Source organism: Thermobia domestica, chromosome 7 (genome assembly GCF_964235325.1).
Source record: "Thermobia domestica chromosome 7, izTheDome1.hap1.1, whole genome shotgun sequence".
Taxonomy (NCBI): Eukaryota; Metazoa; Arthropoda; class Insecta; order Zygentoma; family Lepismatidae; genus Thermobia; species Thermobia domestica.
The window spans coordinates 231,234,727-231,259,022 of record NC_137460.1 but is presented as its reverse complement, the minus strand read 5'-3'; the positions used below and the strand labels follow the sequence as shown (position 1 = coordinate 231,259,022).

At 36.6% G+C, this 24,296-nt stretch overlaps 1 protein-coding gene across 1 annotated transcript; it reads left to right on the top strand.

Moving 5' to 3' along the window:
• The first annotated feature begins 511 nt into the window (after window positions 1-511).
• On the top strand, window positions 512-23,385 carry LOC145689017 (ninjurin-A-like). The gene is made up of 3 exons (XM_081763157.1): window positions 512-676; window positions 13,981-14,276; window positions 22,862-23,385. The coding sequence occupies exons 2-3, from the start codon at window positions 13,989-13,991 to the stop codon at window positions 23,081-23,083; spliced, it is 510 nt and encodes a 169-aa protein (XP_081619283.1). The 5' UTR covers window positions 512-676; window positions 13,981-13,988; the 3' UTR covers window positions 23,084-23,385.
• Window positions 23,386-24,296: the final 911 nt, after the last annotated feature.

Below are 24,296 nucleotides of genomic sequence, written 5' to 3'. Positions count from 1 at the left end.
TCTTTATTTGTATCTATTTTTTCTAAGCTTGTTCCATTGATCGAGTAAGTGTGAAGCCATACAGTTCTTTTGCGTCTACTTTATGTCATGATTTTATTCTTTTAAGGTCTGAGAGCAGCTTCAGATGAAGATCTTAAAGATGGAATATGAACAAAATGATGAAAAGAGGACCTCGTTCTCTTGCGCATTGAATGCACCAATTAGCAACAGTGAACCTTTTTAGTCAAATGATTCAATTCCCACGTCACCATTGCGTACAACGCTATTTTCCGAGAAATAAATGCAGGAAAATAAAATATTATTTCATTCAAATATATCCGTTCGAACACAGATTTAATAGTAATACTATAAATTGATTATTTGCATTGGTTTCCTTTACAAGATAATATGTTTTTTCCCCTTTTTTAAAAATATTTTTTGCTTGTTTTCCTTCTATCAAGCTACTTCCTCTACGCAGCGATGTATCATTCCATAAAACCACTTCCTTTCTTCAAGACTTATTAAAAGAGGACCAAGGACTTCAGAAAAGATAACTCGTACATGCATAATTAGGCGCTTTGTGTTCGGGTTAAGTTTACTGGATGTAACGTAAAAAGTGAATGTTTTGTTTTACTCCGTAAAGTTGGTGTTGAAAATATTTGAAATTTTTTACCAGTGTTACCAGTGCTACATACAGGTAAGCAAAATTTTAATTTTGCTATGGAAAGTGTTTTCTTGAAAACGAAATGATATCTTTCAGTGTAACGTATAACGATTGCGCCTTTTAGGCTAAGCGAGACGATGAGTAAAATAAGTGAGTGATGTAGAGACCTGCACGGGCCGGGCTTGGGCGGGCCGACTCTGTTATTTCTTTGGGCCGGGCCGGGCTTGGGCTAGCCGATACTGATTTCTCTTGAGGTCGGTTCGATCAATTGCAATTCTTTAATAACTATTGACTTTCGTTAAACGATAATTGGAATAAAGCCAAACGTTGAAGAAGTGTGTCCGTGAAAAATGTTACAAAGAATGCACCAGCTATTTACAGTTTGTGTTGCTTAGCGGCTCCTCTTTCACTATAGACGATTGCAGGCATTATGCGGTAAATTGAGCTCTGACCTTGGCCTTCACTGAACTCAAAATATAAAAAGAAGGCGTGGGAATGTTTTGCCTGTCGCTAAACAATATTGCCATATTCACTTTATGCTAAAAATCAATTAAGTTAGATTTTTGTTACAGGGAATGGAGTATTTGTTCTCTCGATGACAGGCAAAGTTCTAGGAGGCAATGGTACCATTCGGGAGGCAAGCGTCAAGTTGTGAACCAAAGTTCAGAAAATGTTTCTGAGGGTTAGGTCAAATTAGTACTAAATTTTGAGAGAGATTGGGGCTCGAGCTAATTTTTTAAAAAAATTATCGGGCCGGGGTCGGGCCAAAATCTTTTAAAATTTATCGGGCCGGGGTCGGGCCAAAATCTTTTAAAATTTATCGGGCCCGGGCCGGGCTTGGGCCAAGAATTTTGAAAAACTTATCGGGCCGGGCCGGGCTCGGGCCGAAAATCTCCAAAACTTTTCGGGCCCGGGCTGGGCCGGGCCTAGGTACGTTCGGGCTGGATTGGGCTCGGGCCGTGCAGGTCTCTAGAGTGATGATGGAATAATTGGTGGAATGAGAATATGGGAGGATATGGGAATACCAGGAGAAAACTCACGGAGGCGGTGTTGTTCACCACAAACCATGGTAGATATAAGATACCATGTCTTATTTCTAACATGGCACAAACTTACTTGGTCGGAGATCGAATCAGGAACACCAAAAGTAACGAATCTAGCAGTGAGCCATCCTGCACCTAAAAATTTTGTTGATTGTATTACTAAATCAGAAGGGGAAATTCGTCAATGGAATCCTTCGTGTAAAGCCTACCCCGTGTCCACGTGGAGGAAGGGAGTCACGTGGGAGGGACTCTTTCCATACTGTTAAACTCAATGACATACACAGAATTTAATGAAGGATAAAGGGTTAAAGAGCTTACGTTCATATCATTTCATGACACACGCGACTTCTGAATACATTTTTAATACGATAAACATGTACTTTTCCGTAATATATTGTTCATGAAGTCAGGGAAGGGTGGATAAGAGCCGGAAACGCAGCTGATTACACTAGATATACAATACAAATGATCCACTCCACTTACACATTTCATTTACTTCACGATTTACACCAGTTACCTTCCATTGTTTTCGTTTACTTTTTTGTCTTTAAACTCCAAAATTTTATCCCTATCGATCTAGGTACATGACCTACTTTATCTGTGTGATATTTCATTCTTTCTACCTTTCTTCGATTTTGACGTTTCCTCTTTCCCGATTGTGACTTCTACTTTAGATAACCTTATTGAAGCGACGCCTAGCGAGTTCCTAGCCGGCTTTAAATTCCACCAACATTTGCGACTCTATGTGTCTGTCTATCTGCTTCATGATAACTCTTGAAAAACTTATTCGATTTTGATGAAACTTTGTATAAGCCTTTGTCAATCTTTCCGAAATAACCGTTTCATTTTACAGTTGCAATTCATCAAGGTGGGTGAAAATCTATCTCATGTTGCAAGTTGCATTCTTACAAGCAAAAGAGTTCTCAGGTAAAAAAAAAAAAAAAAAAAAAAAAGCAAAAAAACGAATAAAAATTATCTGATTTTGATAAAATATGGTACATACTTTTTAAAGGTTATATTCAAACTGCAATTGGTAGAAGTCAACGACTTCTGGTCTTAACGTTGATTGCTATGTAGCATAAATAGAAAGGGTAATAGATAGCCAGCAGTAGATTTTTCTGTAATCAATTAAGCTTCCCAGAATTACTTTCCATCTCCACTGTAATTTCCCTACTAAGACCGGAGTAGGTACAGATCTACTACCCCTTTCGATTTCATTATTAACTAAAAATATCACGCCACACAAACCAAACTTCTTCACGTAGTGTACACGTGACTCTGCTACTTGTTCTTCTCATATTATAACCGGAAGTAGTAGAAACCTCCCATCTTCAGTTTCAATGTTAACCGCAATAGACCAGAAACAATAAAAGATAGCGGGAAACGGTTTCCTTCCTATGAATTGTCTGTCTCAAGGTTACTTCATACATAGTGAGTGGCCCCGTGTAGCGTAGTCTCTAACGCTCTCGCCTTCGGTGTGAGCGGTCCTGGGTACGGTTCCCGGTGTGGTCACTCGGTCGAAAAAGTGTAACACGCTTTTTCAGGCCAGCCAACCTGAATGAGGTTTTCCTGGGTATTCTTCATTAAAACCAGGCAAATGACGGGGTGGTACCTAACTTATAGGTCCCAGGCCGTTTCTTTCCTTCCCTTTCCCCGGTTTGTGTGCTCGCCGGGGGACGTCATCCCTCAAATCGTGAAGGGTTAAATGGCCTTAGATGCCGAAGGGCAAGAAATCTAACTTCTAACTCCTTCATACATAGTGTGCCGTACACATACAATTCCCCTGCTATCCTTCATCCGCGTCATGACCATGACCGTTCACACATACCATGCTATGCAGTGCCGCGCCGTACCATTTTCCCTTGGTTCTGGTCAACTTCGTATCGCTTCGTGTACTCCGAGGAAAGCCGAAGGATCGCGCCGGATGAGCCACGACTGGGATGATTTCTCCTTAAGGTAGCTTGACGGGGCACGTCACGTGTGAATTAAGAAAGATAACCCAATGAATTTTCAATGTGGAAGTCTTAAAAGAAACTGCGGACCACGAGACGGAAAGGGAACGGCACACTATGTCTGAATTAGCCTTCAAACATTGATTTTTTTCTACTTCTATGATGGAATGGAATGATGACTCAGTGCTAGAGCACTTACCTCTACTGTGTAGGGTTTCTGGTTCGATCCCCGACAGAGTAAGCTTGTGGTGGACAACGTCATGTCGTGGGTTTTCTCGCGGTACTTCCATTTCCTCCAAAATTATCATTCCACCATTTTCAATCAACATCCACTTACCTAAATCATCCATCTTCCTTAACCTAATGGCTAAAATCGTGGGACGTTAAACTGAAAGATTTCTACCTTTATGATTGTATTAATAGCAGAATTGACTTAATCCAGTGCAACTTCTGGTTTTAATATTGATCCTCAGATAGCAAAAGCATCAGTAAACAGCCAGAAACAAATCTAGAAATGAATGTTTCTGTACATGAATTTACATCCCTCAAAATAGGTTCTCCATCACGGTTCTAATAACTGTATTGAAACCGGAAGTGGAAAAAGCCGGTTCATTTCCGGTCTGGCAACGTTTTCCTTTCTAAATATGGATTTACCATTGAAAAACATACCGCCCTTTATCCTATAACTAAAACCGGAAGTGGTAAAACATTTACTACAGCTTTCGGCTTCAATATTGATCTCCGTACAACAATAATAATAAACATTTATAGATATAACAGAACAATTTCTTTTATATTAATTTAGTGTGTCAAGAATCAGTCCAATCTCGGATTTATCTCGGCAGTCCAATCTCTACAGAAACCAGAAATTATGGAAATGTATTATTTCGCTTTTCAACAATGGTTTTTGATATAACAAAAACGGTACGGCCCTCTTATTGACATACTGAAGCCGGAACTGATAAATTAATCACCACTTCGGCTAGAATCTTGGACCCCTACAGCTCTCAAGTCTATCGTAGTTTCAAGTGTGAAATAAAACTTACGTAAAAATGAAAATGAAATCTTTCTGTTTAACGTCCCACCAAGGGCGGATCCAGGACGGACTTCTGGGGCGGGGGCGGTGGGTTGTAATACTGCTACTTAGAGCTACTTTTAAGAGCTCCAAACTCTGGGATGGGTTTTATTAATATATAAAATTTAAAAAGTTTGCTCTTCTGGGGGGCGGGCAATCGCACCGATCGCCCCCTGGATCCGCCACTGCGTCCCACGTTATGCCCTTTAGGTTAAGGAAGACGGATGATTAAGGCAAGTACGTGATGATGAAAGAGTTTTGTGGAATTAAAATGTGGGAGGAAATGGCAGGACACCGAGAAAACCCACGGACATGATGTTGTCCACCACAAACTTACTTGGTGCGGGGATCAAAGTACAGGACTCACATTCACCGGAAGTAGGCGTTCTACCACTGAGCCTCCGTGCCATCGACTGAAACTAAAGTATTATGCACTTCAAAAAATAAATCAATGTTTGAACATGATTTGCACATTTTTAGAACCTATTTTTGGTCATTGTTAACATAGATGATCTCAACCTTGTTTACCTGGCGCCCTCCCTTTATAGATTCAGTGTAATTTGCGCCCCTTTCACAAACGCCCCACACTTCCTTCCAACTTCAAACTGTACATTGGTCACATATGCTTTTTCTCTGACCCCTCCTGTAATTTCAAATGCAATATTAAGTTCTCAAATTAAAACAAAAAATGAAATGACATTTTTAAGTTTTACGTCTCACGGTTATGCCGGTTAGGTTAAAGGAGACGGTGATGATGAGAAATGAATGAAATGGTAGAATGGAGAAAGTGGAAGGAAACGGGAGAACCCCGAGAAAATTCACAAGCACGGTGTTTATCCACCACAAAGTCCACACGGCGCGAGCTGGGATCTCAGATTTAAATAATAATAATAATAATAATAATAATAATAATAATAATAATAATAATAATAATAATAATAATAATAATAATAATAATAATAATAATAGTCTCACCAATTTACATTTATTTCCATCAAGATTTCTGCATACAATTGTAGAGCAGTTTACCAGCTTTATACTTAATATAGCCAATTTGGATCAGTGGTAGAATGCTTATCTCGAGTGCATCGGGTCACATGTTCGATCCCCGCTCAAGTAAGGTTTTGATGGACAACATCGTGTCCGTGGGTTTTCTCGGGCTACTCCCAATTTCTCCCACTTTCTCATTCCACCAATTCTTCGATCATCATTCACTTGCGTTAATCATCGTCTCTCTTAGCTTGAAGAACATAATCATGGGAAGTTAAACTCGAAGATTTTTTAATAAAGCCACAGTGTGTACTCTGTATTTATTTTGCGCTTTTATGATACATAATTTAACATTATTATTGTTATTAGGATGATTTGATGTGTGGACGTGAAATAAAAGCAAAGATAGGAATGACGAAAGAAGCCTTTAGGAGTAAGAAAGTGTATTTTGTGGGACCTTGAATAAAGAGTTGAGAAAAAAGACTCATAAAACGCTTCGTTTGAAGTATTGTACTGTATATTGCAGAAACATGGACATTATGCGAAAGTGATGAAAAACAACCTGAAGCTTTCGAAACGTAGGTGCGGGGAAGAGTCGAGAGAATTAGCTGGCTAGAGCGATAACGAGAGTGTTTTAGAAATTGTGGGGAATGAAAGAACAACTTTAGATATTATTAAAGAAGGGAAGAGAGACTGGTTGGGACATTGGTTACATGAGAGACGTGCTAGAGGGAATGGTGACAAGAAAGAAAGGGAGGAGCAAAGAAGACTACAATTAATGTACGATATCAAAACAGAAAAATCGTACATGTTCTATGAGGTCAGGGAAGATCGTGGAGCATAGAAGCTTCTCAGTTGCAGCAAGTGACCTGCCAATAATGGCGGAATATCTATGATAATGTCTTGACATTTGAAATATTTGGAATTACAAATTTCAGTTTATTCCTGTCAGCAGCTTGCGCCCCCACCCCTTGGACGCTATTTGTACATCCTAGTGGAGCGCACTCCTAGTTTAACATGTCCAACATGTCCAAAGGAACAAAGAAGTCTAGAATGCCTCATAACAGTGTACTAAGAGAGTTCATAATGTACCTGAACTTTAGATGTGCCCATTAAGTATATAAGCACAGAAACGAGTTTTAAGGAGTGACGCAATGTTTGTTTACTGATAAAAGACTTCAAGATATTTTTGCACGTGTTATACCCAGTGACCAAAAGCCGTTTCTAAAATTATTTAAACACTGATTAATATTTTTGCAGTGTACTTGTGAAACGAGGAAATAACTAGGAAACTCACACTAGGACACAGTTTGAGTGCTGAAGTCATTTCCTGCGGACAGGGACTTCCATTATGGAAAACCGGGAAGTCTGACAAGCAGTGATAATAAACAGTGACATACGCAAATGTGTCAAATGACGCATTTTACTGTATTGGATTATTGTTAGTATTGATAATACCCAACATTCTATTGACAGCTAATCTGCAGCAATATTGAGTTTCTAAGCAAGTGAATACCTATGTGAACATGGCAAGTGGCAACAGAGATTCAACAGGTCAGCTAAACCCTCTCTGATAACTTAATTATTCTTATTTTCAATGTGAAAGTAAACAGGAAAGTTGGAAATAAATATGTTTAAATTCTAGTGAAATGTGGCGTATCTAGAAGGTGAAAATTGGGAGGGGCAGTCAGAACACAGACTATGATAGGTGTATCATGAGTTTACTATGAACTTTCAAAAATATATAAATAATAGCTTAAATTATTTTTGTCACTAAAAAATGGGGCGAGACCTAGACCCTCCAGTCGCGGGGTAAAATGTTTTGGAGAACTAATTAACATTTCTATGTTTGTTGAAATTCAACGTTCCTCCTCGAACTTTTTCAAAGTTTTAACTCGAAATCCAATCTAGAAAACGACCATTAGAAAGACCAAGGGAGGACAACATTAAGATGGATCTCGCAGAAATTTGAATAGAAAGTAGAAACTGAATTCAGTTGGCTAAAGACAGAAGTCACTGGAGAGCTTTTGTCATAACATGGTTCCATAGGCCATACAGTTAGTTAGTTAGTTAGTTAGCACTACTCTTCAGCGGCAAGGTTATATAAGAAAGAATCCGCAACACCTTAACTAATTCAGCAATATTCCGTTGGAAATCAAACACAGGATCCTGTATACCAAAGGAAGTTTGAAGAAGTACCGGGTGTCTCATAAATCTTGAAACAGGTGGAAAATGAGCGTCTACGCAATAATGGTCGATGTGTTGATCCTTCTGTCGCATTGTGCATTGAAAGAGCCTAAGCATCCACTTTTGGAAAACACTTTGAATAGAGATAAAATTCTTAGTTATCTATAAGAGCAAAAATAACGAAAATCATAAATTCCATATATTTTCATAGTTATGGGACACTCTTGTGTTTACTAAGTGAATAGCAAAGTTATCCATTTCTTTTACATATGCACTCTTAAGACATTGTGAAATTTGTAGTTGCTTAAAAGTTGTAGCTTACGCTTCCCGTCAGTTTCCTTCTTAAAGTAGGAGCTGCGGTGGCTTAGTGGTAGAGCGTTCGCCTCAAGTGCGTGAGGTCCCTGGTTCGATCTCAGTTCGCGTCAAGTTGGGCTTTGTGGTATGGTGCGTTGGCTTTGTCAAGCTTCTCCCACTTTCCCCATTTCACCAGTTTCATTCATTTCTCATCACCACAATCTCCTTTAGCCTAGCCGGCATACTCGTGGGTGGGACGTAAAGCCCAAAGATTTCATTTTTTCTTCTTAAAGTATAGTGAATAACTTAAAGATGATGAAGTACAGGGTGACCCAATGAAACCTCCCACATTTTAAAGGTTAATAACTCAAAAAGTATTGTAAATAGGAACTAATTTATTCAAAAAAATTAAAACAGTTTGAAGTTACTTTGTTCTCGTTTGAATTACTCTGTTCTGTTGAGTGTTGAGGTTACTCAACAATTTACAAGACAATTTATTATCAATAATACCGAATGAAACCTCTTCTCTTTTGATCACCTTTAACGTTGTCAGAGGAGAGACGTGGAGAGTGGAAATCGTGGTTTCCGCTGCCGTTTGGGGCACTCATTGTAGTTTATTCAAAAACTCATTGCGCGTAAACAGTCGAGAAGTTTCTCAAGAGCAGTAGTTATGTGATTACAGTGTAAAGTGCTTTTCACTTGAAGTTGGCTGCACTACGTAATGAACATGTTTCTGATCGAAAGACAATCTTCCACTGGGTTAAACCTTTCTGAATAACGTTAAAAAAAGAAACCTGACCCACATGCTGCAGCTATTGGGCTTCCTTGGGATAGTGTAAAAGGAATTTTACAAGAAAACACAGTAATTACAAACTGTATCCAGTACCATTTTATATTTTTTTTAATAGTCAACATTCTCTATGCAATACTTTTTGTTTTATTAGCCTTAAAAAGATGGGATGCTTTATTGATGGACCTCTGTATATTTAAAAGAAGTTAGAATGGAGCTAAACAGCATCTACAAAATTTCTATTAATCACTGTCTTTATGTCTTCTCACGTAATATATACGGAGCGGGCCACTTATTTTGAAACACCCTTGTTACTAAAGTATTAAAATCATAGATAAAGAACGCTGGTACGCGCCTTTGTACTGAGAAAACGGAAAAGGAAAAGGTGTACCTAAAACTGTAGGCTACTAAATCCTGTAGTTTTTTTGACTTAACGTACAACAAACGTATAACTGAAAAAAAAAAAAAAAAAAATCATACGTACTTCCCGCGCAAGGTCCGTCGACCTTACTGTTCCGCGCTTTTACAGGTCCCTTCATAACTCACTGTTTCTGCGTAGCCACTTTCTCCAGCTGTAGTGTGACGTCACCGCGGTGAAGCAGGAGAGCAACAATAGGGTCGACGGACCTTGCTTCCCGCGTAAGTGTTCCGAATAAACGTACTTTCCGTACGAACTGTACATAAGCGGTCAGGATCTCACATACAGACGGGCGTATATAACACATAGATCACGTATGTAACATATGTAATACACGGAAGACTGTTAAATGTCAGACATCTTGCAATGGTATGATGTAACATCTAAGCGGGGAAAGTATGTAGCATATGGATAACGTATGTTCCGTATTGATTTCCGTAATAAACATGAGGATTCTGTATGTTTGAACAATACACCGCAGTAAGGATAACGGATTTTTGTCAGTACGGCGTGGGAGATCCGAGTTCGATTCCCGGCGGGAGCTCATGTGGTTTGGATTCTACGTTCACGTGGTTGATGTCCCATATAGTCTCGCTGCTATAAAATCAAATTAAATCAGATCCAATCAAATCAAATAAAGAACTCTGAAAGTTTGCTTGATGCAAATATCAAGAGAACACATTTACAGTGCAATACTACAAGAACTTATAATATGCAACATTTGTCATTCAGTGTTACGAACTCAGGAGACATCAGTATCAGAAAAACTGAAATTTTGGAGGGTTTTACAACAGTATTAATGCAAGTGAGATGGACGGGACAACGCTTATATAAAGTATTTTAGTGTAATTTATAAAACAGACATCATATTTACTCTACGCATCGAAACTTATCTCCTAGTTAAAATGATGTCTTCTGTGAAAAACAAAAAAAGTATAAATATTTGAGTTTCCTTGTTTGTTAAGGTGTTACGTGATTAACCTGCAGCAACTTAAATACAAATATTTTACAAATTATCTTTGAATACACTAAATAAATAATTATTTTACCATGACCATTTGTATCATGTTACATTACTGTTCAATATAATGATAGATATAACGTATTTCGGTTAAATAGGAATAAATGTACGACGGGTTGAAAAAAGACGAGAGTTTTCATATCGGAACTTAATTTGAAACTAATTCCTAATTATCTCATCCACTAACGTAATTGGCTTTTAACATATATAAAATTCATCATTTACAGTAATTGTTATTATTATTATTGCGTATTCTGAGATCCTGGAACTACTGAGATCGTCTTTTTCTTTTTAAAGTTAAGGTTTGGGCTTGCAAATGTTTCTTCCACATTTCTCGATCTTCAGCTTCCTGTTTTAACTCTCAAAATTTTCTTCTCTTTTTCACATCATCGATCTTCCTATTCCTCTCTTTCCTTCTATAGTGGTACGAAGAAGGCAATTTCTTTGCAAGATGTGTCCAATTCAATTAGCCTACCTGCGAAGGATGATGGCTAAAAGCGTTCTCTTCTCTCCTATCCGTTTTACAACATGTTCGTTTGTTACTCTCTCTGTCCATTTTATCTTCTCAATCTTCCTACAGCATAATATTGCGAAACTTTTTAAATATTTCTCCTCTAATGTCCAAGTTTCTGAATCATAGAGTCCAATACTCCGTATGTAGCATAGTGATCTTTTCTTGTTCTTTTATTTTTTTTATTTTTTTTTTTACTTTTATTTTTTATTTTTTATTTTATTATTATTATTATTATTATTATTATTATTATTATTATTATTATTATTATTATTATTATTATTATTATTATTATTATTATTATTATTATTATTTTTGCTACGGCAATTCTTGACTTGATCTCTTTGGTGCAGTAAACGTCTCTCGTCAAAATACTTCCCGGATACTTGAAATTACAGCAATCATTCCTCGATTTGACAGCGTACCTATTTCTTCTTGACAGAGCGATGTTTTAGACTTTAACTCCTATGCTTTTCTTTCAACACAGTGAACATTTCTTTTAATGATATGCCCACAGTTGAGATTCATCAAATTTAATGACGTATAATGGAGTTAAATCTAACTCATGTTGTAAGTTTACATATAAGTGTGTAATACGATTGGAAAACCATTTCCCACCAAAACTTTCATAATAATTATTCAATTTTTATGCAATATATTATATATACATTTTTTTTCAGTCTTCCCGATAATCTCATCTATTGCAGGTTGAAATCTGCAAAGAATGACAGACTGAGCCTATGAATTTAAACAATATATCGTATATTCCACAAGATTTTCTAGATGGGACACTAAAATAGTACTGATTTAAAATTTGATAAACACATCCAGTTGTAGTGAATTCATTAGCGTTCTGTCGAAGCATTGTATCATTTCTACGTCTCTCTTGCCTGATCTTCACAGTTCCGAGAGAGATGTCATTCCGTGAACATCTGCAATCGTATAGTGTCGGAAAATGGCTAGTCTGAAAGTGGGGCAAAAGATTAACATCAAGATTCTTGTGTCTTCAACTGAAGCATTGTGGATGCTGGCAAGACGTTCGGTGATACATTTATGTCCAGAGTACAAGTCTTTCAGTAGCATAAACGTTTCTCAAAGGTAAAGGAAAGTGTTGAAGATGATGATCATTCAGGTAGGCCCTGATCTTCTGTTACGGACACAAATATCAATAGAGTACGCGACGTGATTAGAATAAGCAAAGATTTAGTTGTGCACACAACGGATGAACTAGTGAACTTGAACAGGAAATCCGTTTTTCGGATTATCACAGAAGAATAAACATTGGGAAAATCCGTGCCAAGGTTGTGTAGATCAATCTCTCGCAGGAACAAAAAGAGTGCCATGGAGAATTTTGTACGGACATATTAGAATACATCGAAAATGAACCAAACTCGTTGGAAACTGTAATCATCTTCGATGAAACATGAAATTTTGCCTGCGACCTTGAGACTAAGCGACAATCCATGTATATACAGGGTTTTCATAAAATCTGGACGGATTTAATTTGCTTATAATTTTCATAAAAATGCTCATAATGAAATCAAATAAAGTGCAAACGGTAGCGGAAGGATTAAATTTTTACCTGTAATCTGCACCAGCTCAGTTCATTCACCGCCACACCTCCAACTGGGCGCCATTTACGTCCACACATTCGCGTAGGCGGCCGAATGTCACCCGATCTTACCCCCTGCGACTTCTGGCTTTGGGGTCATGTGAAAACGGAAGTTTATGCAAAGAAGCCAAGTGGTTTGGAGAACTTAAAGGACAAAATCAGGGCGTCTGTGGCTGGCATTTCGGATCAAACACGGCGGAACGTTGTGAGTGGATTCCTGCGCCGCCTACGCGAATGTGTGGACGTAAATGGCGCCCAGTTGGAGGTGTGGCGGTGAATGAACTGAGCTGGTGCAGATTACAGGTAAACATTTAATCCTTGCGCTACCGTTTGCACTTTATTTGATTTCATTATGATCATTTTTATGAAAATTATAAGCAAATTAAATCCGTCCAGACTTTATGAAAACCCTGTATATCATGCTGATAAACGTAGCCAATGCTATTGTGTTCTTTGATATTGATGTAATTTAAATGTTTTAATGTATTAACTTACTACTGGCGAATAGTCAAGCAGCACTACCACATTGAGGGTTTGACGCAGCGTCGTAATTTAGATTTTTTCTGGGGGGGGGGGAGCATTAATACGCGTATTTTTGCAGCCTAGTAAAAGTTGTATTTCTAATTCTTGGGCCCCCTCTTTCCATCTTTCTCTTACACTTTATGGGCCCCTCGGAGCCTGTGGGCCCTACCACACAACGTCTACGGGACCGTTAGTTACGCCCCCGGGCCCGTTACATGACAAATTAATTAAGGGGACAATATTGACAAATTTTAAAGCCATACGAATAAATATTATTTCTAGAGTCGCTAATAGTAGACATATTTTACTGAAATCGGCCCACGAGTCATGTTTGTTTTATTTACCTTTTGTGAGTTGTCTTGTTTATGTAATGTAGTGAACCTATTTGATGCTTCATTTATAATTTCATGGTCGTATCGTATATGAAGTGTCTTATAATGGGCCCCCATCGCACGGTAGGGAGTTGCCCTTCTTGTTCCCGCACAAGCCACGGCCTTGGTTTGACGACAATTCGCGCAAAAGTGAGGACAATGAGGTTTTAATTGCAAACATGACTCTATCAGACAATATTGGGCGCGTAAAAACAATAATGTCATTGAACATTAGCCATATTTGCTACATATGCTACCATGTGCCTTTCTTCTTTTCCCAAGACTTTTCTACCCTCAGGGACCTCAGCTGAAGAAGTTGTCAGAAACGTCCAATCTACGCGAACTCACAGAAAATGATTCCAGTATTGTTACCAACAGTGGTAACATTGTGATTATTATGTTCAGTCTATTCTCCATATGAGTGATTTTATATTGTGTTCATTTTGAAGTTATGGAACCACAATCTTTCAATATAAACTTATTATAATTTTAGTAAAATACAGCTAGTATAACGCGCTTAGACTAAAATACTTATTTTCTCCTGATTTTAGATTTCAGTATGATGTCTGCTACCACAGAAACCACTACCACCACAACAGAATCGACAGGAGCACTTGATGGAACAGTAGTAACAACTGGAATAGACAAAGAACTGGAGGCAGGTGTAATTGCTAGCAAGACCATCGCCAATACATATGCAGCAAAGAAAACAGTTGCGCAAGGCATGATGGATATAGCCCTGATAACAGCAAATGCAAATCAGCTGCGTTATCTTGTTGAATACAGCCAAAACTCTCCAACATATTATTTGGTCATTGTTCTTATTACATTCAGTCTTATTCTTCAGGTGAGTTATTTGGTACAGCGTTTCTTTCCATTTTGTACTGCTTAAGTTATAGATTATACATTTGTTTATTGTTAGAGGGTTTATTTCTCTATTAGAAGGTATAGCCTCCTATTTGATATTTTATCATAAATAAAGGATGGAACAGAGGAAATGTATGTTTTTTGAAAAGCTAGTATACTCAGCGACGAGTAGGGTCTTGATTTTGAACGACTGTTGGCAGACAGCTCAGACAATGCAATTTCAGTTGCTATGGAGCGTTGGGACATAGAGCATCGTGGTGTTTGCGATCAAGCAGTATTTTAGAAACAGTGATTCTGAGGTCACTGTTCAACGTATTTTCCTTTAAAAGTTTAATGTCAGACGTCGCGGTACAGTTCCAGATCGAAACACTATACTCCTATGGGTTGCTGCGTTGAAAAGTACTGGGTCTGTGATGAAAAAGAAGTCACCTGGTCTTCCCCGTTCAGTTCGAGCTGCAGAAAACGTAGACAGAGTGAAAAGAACAGTTCTTGCTAGTCGCTGAATATGTCACGTCGTTCGCTTCATCGCATCTCAAATTTCACCCGTACAAAATAATGATTGTCGAGTAGCTAAGTGAAACGGAGTTTGTACAGCGCAGAGAATTTTGTGGCATAATGGACGCTATTTCTTTTATAGAAGATGCAGATGTCCCAGTATTCATGAGTGATGAAGCCCATTTTCATCTATTGGTTATAGAGATGCAAAAAAGCCGGCTTTTTTCAATCGATGGTTTTTTTCACATAAAAAGCCGGCTTTTTTTGGGAAAAAAACGAGAATTTTGGAAATTTTGGCTTTTTTCATTTTCATGATTTTTCTGTCTAAATAGCTTTCTTATAGTATATTCTATACTTAGATAAGAATTCCATGACCTAAATGCCATATTTCGCTCTAAAATTCACCATCAAGATGGATGGAGCACATGTTTTACGAATTACGAAGTGAAGAATGTAGTATTTGAGGGCAATTTTAGAGGCTATTTAACTTTATTTTAACTTTTGAGTTATCGATATTTTTTCTTCTCGATATCATTTCAGTTTGTCGTCTGTTTCATTTCTAAGAGCTTAGTACTCTAGGTTCTAACGCAGAAGTTAAACTTACGTTTTTCTATATATCCGTCAAAGCGTACGTTTTTCAATATATCCGTCTAACCGTACTTCCACATTTCTGTTATACTGTAGCTGTGCAACGATTTAGAAATAATTTTCCGGATACAACCTTGAATACTAATTTATACAAATAATCAGTAGCGGATTTAGAAACGTACTTTGGGACGGGTTTCTCTGATTGTTTCATTTTCTAAAATCTCCTAATTTTATTTGGGAGGAGCTTGAAGTTTATGAGTACAGGCATAACTAATACTGTATTTCGTATCGTTTATATATTTAGTGATAATCTTCCGGATACAACCTTGAAGATCATTTTATACTGAGAATTAGTGGCGGATTTAGAAAAGTATTTTGGGAGGGTTTTTTTCTTACTAATGTTTAGTTTTTCTAAACATTCGTAATTTTTATTTGACGGCAGCTTAAAGTTTATGAGTAAAGGCATAACTAATAGATATTTCGTTTGTTTTAGACATTCCGTAATTTTGGGGAACAGGCTTCAGTCCGAAAGACCGCCCCCCCCTAACCCTCGCAAAACCGTCACTGCTGGTAATTAGTAATAATAACGATTTAAAAACAATAAGAAATGAAGTCAGCCAACTCACAGTACATGCACTATTTCTACTTCATAGATGGAATGAAGAAAAGTTTTGTCAGAATGGTCGAATGCTGAGTTGAATTCCGGACTTCTCGATAGAAGCGCAAAAGCTCCAGTCAATCATGTTTGTTGTGCAGTTGTATTTATTTTAACTTAAATATATTCCGTAGTCCTTTTTTTTGTGTGTGTTGGTGGGGTGGGGAGAGTTCCATAATGATATGAAGGGTGTGAGCCAAGAACATGGTAACTAACAAATTTTCAATTGCTGAGTTACGCAGCATCAGATAGGCAGCAACGCATACCACTTCGTTTAATCCCTCATGTATAGACTTATGTGAAAAATCAGCTTTCCGACTTTCAAAATGGATTGTGCAGCAGAAAATTTCTAATTTCTTAAAATAGTAAAATTATGGGTTACCACGTTCTTATCTCACACCCTTCATGTTCAATCCCTCTTGTTAAAAATACAGAAAACTTGAGGACTGAATAAACCGTGATGGTGCTTATATAAAACTGTAGAATTTCAAGAATATACAAAACCAAAAGCTCTAGGTGTGCAGCCTTTAAGTGTATGATATAAATCTAAGTATTTTTCTTATGTTTTATTTTAATTTTATTTTGTTTCAAAAAGAGGGTATGGAATATTTTGAAGTAAAAATACTACATAGAATTTTGCTACTTATTTGAGTATTTTTTTAAAAAGAAGTATTTACTTTTAGGGTTGGCTGGTTTACACCAGCTGTTTTTCTTCTTTTTTTAAAATAAACAACTGGTTTAAACCGAAAAAAAATAAAAGGTACGAAAAATGCGAATCGTGTGAACTTCATGGTGACGTTTCCATACATCAAACCATCTGCATTAGTTTTATTTCCTTTTCAACTTTTAATCAAGGTGTCCCATGTTCAATTCTCGGTCGAACCACAACCCTTCTTTCATGCGTAAACAAAGTAGCGGTTCGGATGTCACTTTAAGCGAAAGTCTTCTCCTTGATAACCTCGGTATTACGTAAGGATGTTAAGCCTGAACATACGAAACAAAACTAAATTGTATATTTCTGCATGCCTGAATGCCTGTTGTTCTATAAAGAAGCCAAGGTTGCTTAAATATACTGATATAAATTGACAAAATTTATCGATTGCCTACGCAGCTTCCAACATTAGCTTGGATTGTACTTTCAATGATATGTACGCAATAAATTTGTAATTTAATACCTCAGTTTTAGCGTACTGATTATGATACGTTGACCTTTAAATTTTACATGCAAAGCAATAACAGGATTTTTTTCCGTTATTGTTTTACATTTAGAGTAATGACGGGATTTTCCCGATGGCTAGGGCGGGAGTTTCTCAATTTAAGAAATTTACTGACCGGACTTCTTTAAGCTTATGTGACCTCTTCCAGCATAACCCCGTTGTTGCATAATAACACCAAGGCGAAACAAACTTATTTCTGTCAATATGTAATATAAATACATAAAGCAAAATATCTAAATCAAAAAAGCCTGGTTTAAATCAAAAAAGCCTGGTTTAAACATCCCAAAAAAACGGGTTTTTGGCATTTTCGAAAACAGCCATGGTTCTTGCCAACTCTGCTTACTTTTGTATATAGGAGGTTAAAAAATTCTTACTATATACATTGGTTAATCCTGTGGAATTCATAATGTAAATATGTTGAAGAAAAATTGTTTGAAATATCTTTTCGAAATTTATAGTTTATTTTCGAGGTTTTATATTATTATCAACATCAACCACTAATTAAATGATTTTTTGTGTTATAGAGAAGCGAAACAAAGTCTATTTTATCAATTTAAAGCAGAATTTTGAAAAAAGCCCAAAATTTCTTAAGCAAAAAAGCAAAGCAGAAAAAACCGAGTTTTTTTCCAAAAAAGCCGTTTTTTTTCCGAGCCCTTGCATCTCTAATTGGTTATATTAATGTACAGAACTGCTCTACGCTCGAACGCTCCATAGCGACTGAAAATGTATCGTCTAAGTTGTCGGCCAACAGCCCTTCGAAAATGATATACAGTGCGTTTTTATAGGAATTTCGTTCTGAATTTTTATCTCGCTTTCTATTGCAGCAATGGCTACATTTTTTATATATATTGTTGTCACAAGTATGTTGTGTATAGTGATTGGCAGTGGAAATATTCCCGGTGGGAAGGAATTTAAAAAATGGGAATATTCCCGCGTTTTTTCCCTGGCCTATAAATTCCCGGGAAGGAATTTATTTCCATTTCTTTACTTTATCTTCCAAATTATAAGAATAATATGACTAATTACTTTATTTTAATATATTATGATTTAATTCTAGGTTTTAAAGAATTTGGAGATAAAAAAATTAAAATTCTTTGACTGTACTTTATATAACTAATAATATAATTTTTTTGTTCCATTTTCATTTGTACTAAAAAGTAAGGTAATTGTTTAGGATTGGGGGGCCAAAACTAGCAAAAATTAGGATGATTTACGGAAGAAATGAGTTGATAGTGATGTTCAAGTAGTCAAGAAAGTATCGAACACATTTTTTTTAGGGCAGTACGGGATTTATACAAAACGGAAAGGTAAGTGGAAGTGATTTATGTGAGAAAAGAAAGTGAATTGTTGGTAACGAAGATAGAAAACAACGTGCCATGCGGGGCTTTAACCCACCTTCATTCGCCAATGCTTGCTCTGCAACGCTGTCTGAATTTAATGTTGGTAACGTAATTTAACGTATGAAAGTATAAAACAAACGCATCGGAATAGAATATCGCAAAAAAGTAGGTGCAAAACCTGGCCCCCAATGCTAAAGAACAGCCAAAATTAGCAAAGTACTAATTTACAATTGATGAAAAGGAACCATTTTGTAAAGTAATTTAGAATTAAGTAGAAATAGAGATTAAGTACTATTAATAAACCCTGAACCACCATTAGTAATAGACGTCGGTCTGTCTCCTCTCTCTGACTCGTGTTTCTGAAGAAGTACTCGGACTTCTTTTACATGTGAATTAACGTATGGAATTTCGAGAAACAGGTAGAATGAAAGGTCGTGTATGGCAGTGTTACGTGCTAAAATATAAAAATAAGTAAGTATCTTGCAAATTTTGTGAACATAAATATGTATGCGCAAATGTTGTTAAATTGGTGAGACATGTATCTTCTAGCATTTACCCGATCTAATTAGTTTATAACATTTATAAATTTAACGTGTTTATAATATCAGCAATAGAGTCAAGTTGAGCAAATCCACTTACATATATATTTAAACTGCTACTATATAATTTACTATATAATTTTTTCACACATATTTAATTGATAGAACATATTGTAAATAAATATACATTTATGCTTACTTTCTAAATATAATAAAGTGTTAATAAAGTAACATGGTACCGTTCAGAATATACATTTTAAAGAATCCTCTGTGGACAACAGTAATAATATGCTGTGATATAAAAAATAATTCAACTTTGAAATCATAATATAGTAATAGAATGCAATTATTTTTCTGATTGAACATAAATTCCCGGATAAATTCCCATTTTGGGAATCTTCCCGGGAATATTCCCGAAAAATATCTTCCCGGCTAGTTGTATACACATAAGCATTATTTTGTCAGCGTGGGGTGACTGCAAGGGCTGCCAGGCCCTCCAAAATTCTATTTTTCCATATATTTAAGACTTTTTGTTTCTTCTTCTTCTTCTTCTTCTTTTTCTTCTAGGGTGGAATTGCGCAAATGTTACCTCGTTAAAATCTGTGCTTTGTAAGTTTTCCAACGAAGTACAAATCATTGTTCTGTGATAGTTAGAGGGGTCACCAAGGTACGTCAACGTGAGAGTCTATGATTTCGTATAAATCCTTGTCAGGCGGTTAAAAGTTAATTTCCTACAAGTTATACTTCACTACTGAAGTCAAATGTTTTCTATACAGGTTGGAAAGGTTCAGAGAAATCAGTAATGCTAGCTGTCTTTTTTGTTACCAAGAATCTTGTTTAAAAAATAGTAGCAATTGTAATTAATAAGAAAACACTTTTTTTTTTTTTTTACTTACGACTGAATCCCTCATAAGGCAATTAATAACTGAGCGTGGCAATGGAAGTAGCCTAAGTAATCATTATTCAATAATGATTACGATAATTATATTAGTAATGACATTTATATTTCAATAAACATATTTGGAACAGCGCTTGTACAAATGTCAACAAGTATATTAATAATAGCGCTTGTAAAAAAAAAAAAAATACACAATAAGAGTTGCACAATAAGAGTTATATGTCCTTAGAGAGCATCAAATAGTTAGTTAATTGCCAAGTTACTAGCTACAGACCGCCAATAGGAAAAAACTGATGGGATTGCAAAGGTAGTATTGGGGCTTATGGCAAACACAAGAAAGAAAGCGTTTCTCCCGTCTCTCCTATGTATTTAGGAAGATGAGGTAGCAATTCAAATCACACAGTTGATGTGGAGAGTATGTAGATAGGTTCTGTGTACAAGGGCTTAAATTGAATTAGTTAGGATCAAAGGTATAATGTTTGGTCGGGGGGCAGTAGTTCTTGGTTGAACATAATAAACACTGCCTGGAATATAATTTATGGAGAAAAAGCAAATAATAATAATAATAATAATAATAATAAGCTAAAGAAAACAATGTTTTTTTTATTTTTCCGGAAGGAAACCAAGATTTTCCGGTTTTACAGGCCTGAAAAACACTAGCTGCAAGACAATTTTGTTTTGAACATTGTAGCTGGCCCCTCTTCAGAAACGACGGGCCCCTCCTATATAAACCTGCTGGCTACACCCCTGATCAACATGCAAAAGACCAGGGCCGGCTCTACCATATGTGCAACATGTGCATTTGCACGGAGCGGCAGGTTTCGAGAGTTGGCAAAATCTGTCATAAATATAGTATTTAAAATAAATATTTTTTTGTTGGAAACAAACTTCATGATGTTATTTAAATTTTCTAAATTGACTTTCTGTTTGAATACTACATTCATAAATCATGTTTAAGTCGCATTAGTTTATCACATGGGACAGTGCTAAAGCAAATGGTCAAAGAAATCCCCGCATGAATTGCTCGATTGTTGTCAAATATAAGAAGTCAATTCTCGAACAGTAGTGAATATTTGTTCCATTTAGTTAGTGATCACAGTTTTGATATGAAAACTAGTCTTGTCTTTATCATAAACAAGTTCCTTATCTTTGAAGGTGGAATTAATTTTTATTTTTAATTTAACTGATGTAGAAGGAAAATCAAGAATCAAAGAGCTACTTGCACTTTAATTGCAAATTGATATATTGAGATTGAAGCTCGATATTGAATACTACAAAACAGATTACCATCTTTCCTTCCCCAATGTGTTTGTTATATCTTTCACTAACGTAATAGATTATTATTTAAAGAAAAAAAGCAGACAAAACGAGATTGTTAGACTATTTGTAGTGTCTAACACTACAATGTAGTGTCTATATGCCTTGCTGAGTGCGAGTGGGCTTTCACTCCCCTTCGTTGTTTATGATGGGGTAGCATACTTAAAATCGTCTAGGGGGCGCGGGGGCTCAATGGTAGAGCTCTCACCTCCGGTGCTTGGAGTCCCTGGTTCGATCCCTGCTCGCGCCGTGTGGACTTTGTGGTGGAGAAACACCGTGCTCGTGGGTTTTCTCGTGGTTCTCCCGTTTCATCCCACTTTCTTCATTCAACCATTTCATTCATTTCTCACAATCACCGTCTCATTTAGCCTAACCGGCATAATCGTGGGACGTAAAACTCACAGATTTAATTGCATTTCATTTAAAATCGTGGATTTAAGATTTGTTCTTTCTGGAGAAAGGGGTGGCAAATTGCCTACGGCCGGCTCTGCAAAAGGCTACATTATCTCAAACAAGGACCGCGATGGCTCAGTGGAAGGGGTCTTACCTTTATCATGTAGGATCCTTCGTTTGATCCCAACTCCTACCAAGTAGACTGTATGGACAAATACTGATGCGAATGAGATTTCTCAAACCTCTCCCATTTCTTCCCACTTTCATTATTACACTATTATCATCGATCTCATCATTACAGTTTCTCCTTACCTGGGTGCATAATAATGGGATGTTAAACTCAAAATAATAATAATAAAAAAACTTCATAGAACATCTTAAATTACTTTTTGGCAATAAAATAAAAGATTGTCAGCACGAAAATGCTGTAGAATAATTATATTTATTTTCTTTTAAGATGAGAGCACGAGACTCTTTAAGGTTAGTTTAAAGGGACAAGTTTTGCCGACAGATGTCACTGCAGCCTTCGTATCTCTACTGTATTTTCTATTTTTCACGAAAATTCACGATTTTTCTTACAAATTTCAACCTACAGTCTTCAAATTTTTAGAGAAGAAACTTCATAACCTATTGAAGGGAACAATCCGTGCCGATTTTTTATTTTCAATTTTCTTCATTGTTGAAATAGCTTGAATGTTGGAATGGATATTCAAACCTTTAACAATGAAACTATTTCAACAATGAAGAAAATTCTAAATAAAAAATCGGCACGGATTGTTGTCTTCGATAGGTTATGAAGTTCCTTCTCTAAAAATTTGAAGTCTGTAAGTTGAAATTTGTAAGAAAAATCGTGAATTTTCATGAAAGATAAAAAATACACTAGAGATACGAAGACTGTAGTGACATCTATCGGCAAAACTTGTCCCTTTAAATCATCCTTAAAGGGAGATGTAGTGCCAGAATTTTTCAACACGGTTATAGTAGTGGTACAAGCACATTATGTACAATACGTGCTTAATTTCGGCAAGTACATTAATGATAGCTCTTAAAAATACATTAGGGATAGCATCATTATTTCAGCATTATGAGTCGTAACATCAATAATGGACTTTATTAATTTCAGGTGCTGGTAGGAATTGTCCTCATCTTCAAAGGCAGATTTGACTTGCGAGGTGACGCCAAGAAAAAAGAAGCAAATCGACTGAATAATTATGTAGTAGTCGGTGTGTTTCTAATCACGGTTATTAATGTGTTCGTAGCTGCGTTTAGTGTCAAAGGAGAGAACTCGCCACGTGCAAATGAAGCTCCTCCACCACCAGCGGCAGGGTCGGAATCTAGCGTATGATATTGAAAAGTGGCATTAGTGATAGACGTAAGTTTTGCATCAAGTACATCAGGAGAGTACTTGAACTTGAAATAGCTCTGCCTTCTACACTGATTTACCAGATTTACCAAGTATGCCTTACAGTGTGTGAACTTTAGTTTGGGAAACTGAAGAACGTATTAATGGTTGACAACAGCTTGCTGTTAAAACACATTTTAAACTTTTTTTTTTTTTAAGGTTCTGTCTAAATTTCCTATAGATCAGCAAATGCTATTAGAGTTAGCACATGTAAGCACTTACTGTCAATTTAACAGTAAAAATTAAAACACTAATATAACCGTGCTTTCATTTCATTACTGTTCTTCCACAGCTTGATGTTAGTAGAAGGATCTGCAATATATTTTCTTTGTAATTAGGGTATTTAAATACAAATAGTTTCTTTTGTTCTATTTGACACTGCGTATAATAAAAAGACGATCTTTTATATGAATTTAACTATTGTGATTACCTGGTATCAATGCCTACTATATGAGAAATTGTATTGTGTATTGTATAATCAGGGCCGTGCCGTGAGAAGGGGGGGCGGGCGACGAATTCGGGAGAAAAAAGAAGAAAAGGAAAAATTGCTTGGAATATATGCATGGGGCGCCGTCGTATACTCTCGCCCTGGGCGCTGTATTTTCCACGGGCCGGCCCTGTGTGCAATTAATACAAACCCACATACGTAAGTTGATGTAAAGAGGCCGTGTTTTAATTTTACGCAATATGAAGGATCCGCATATTGTTCATACGTATATTCTAAGTACTGCAATTATAAAAAAAAAAAAAAAAAAAAAAAAACAAAGATCTGCTAGAATTACAGGTAATCACATTACCTGTTACAGACGGCTCTTGTTAATCTTGTTCACATTGAGAAACAGATCTTCGTAGTAAATTTTTTGTAAGAAATACACTGACTCTAAATATTCCTCGTCAAGTGAGTGTAGACCAAACAGAAATAGAAATAACGAGAATACTCATCTCGCCTACATGTAAGAGGATATAAAGATTATAATGGAAATTGAAGGGGCGCGGTGGCTTAGTGATAGAGCGTTCACCTTCGCTGCCTGTGGTCTCTGGTTCAATCCCAGCTCGCACCGTGTGGACTTTATGGTGGACAAACACTGTGCTCGTGGGTTTTCTTGAGGTTCTCCCGTTTCCTCCCACTTTCTTCATTCCACCATTTCATTCATTT

Coding starts and splice junctions, on each gene's coding strand:
- LOC145689017 (XM_081763157.1), top strand. CDS start 13,989: ATGATGTCTGCTACCACAGAAACCACTACCACCACAACAGAATCGACA. Junction 14,277..22,861: donor CATTCAGTCTTATTCTTCAG/GTGAGTTATTTG, acceptor TATTAATTTCAG/GTGCTGGTAGGAATTGTCCT.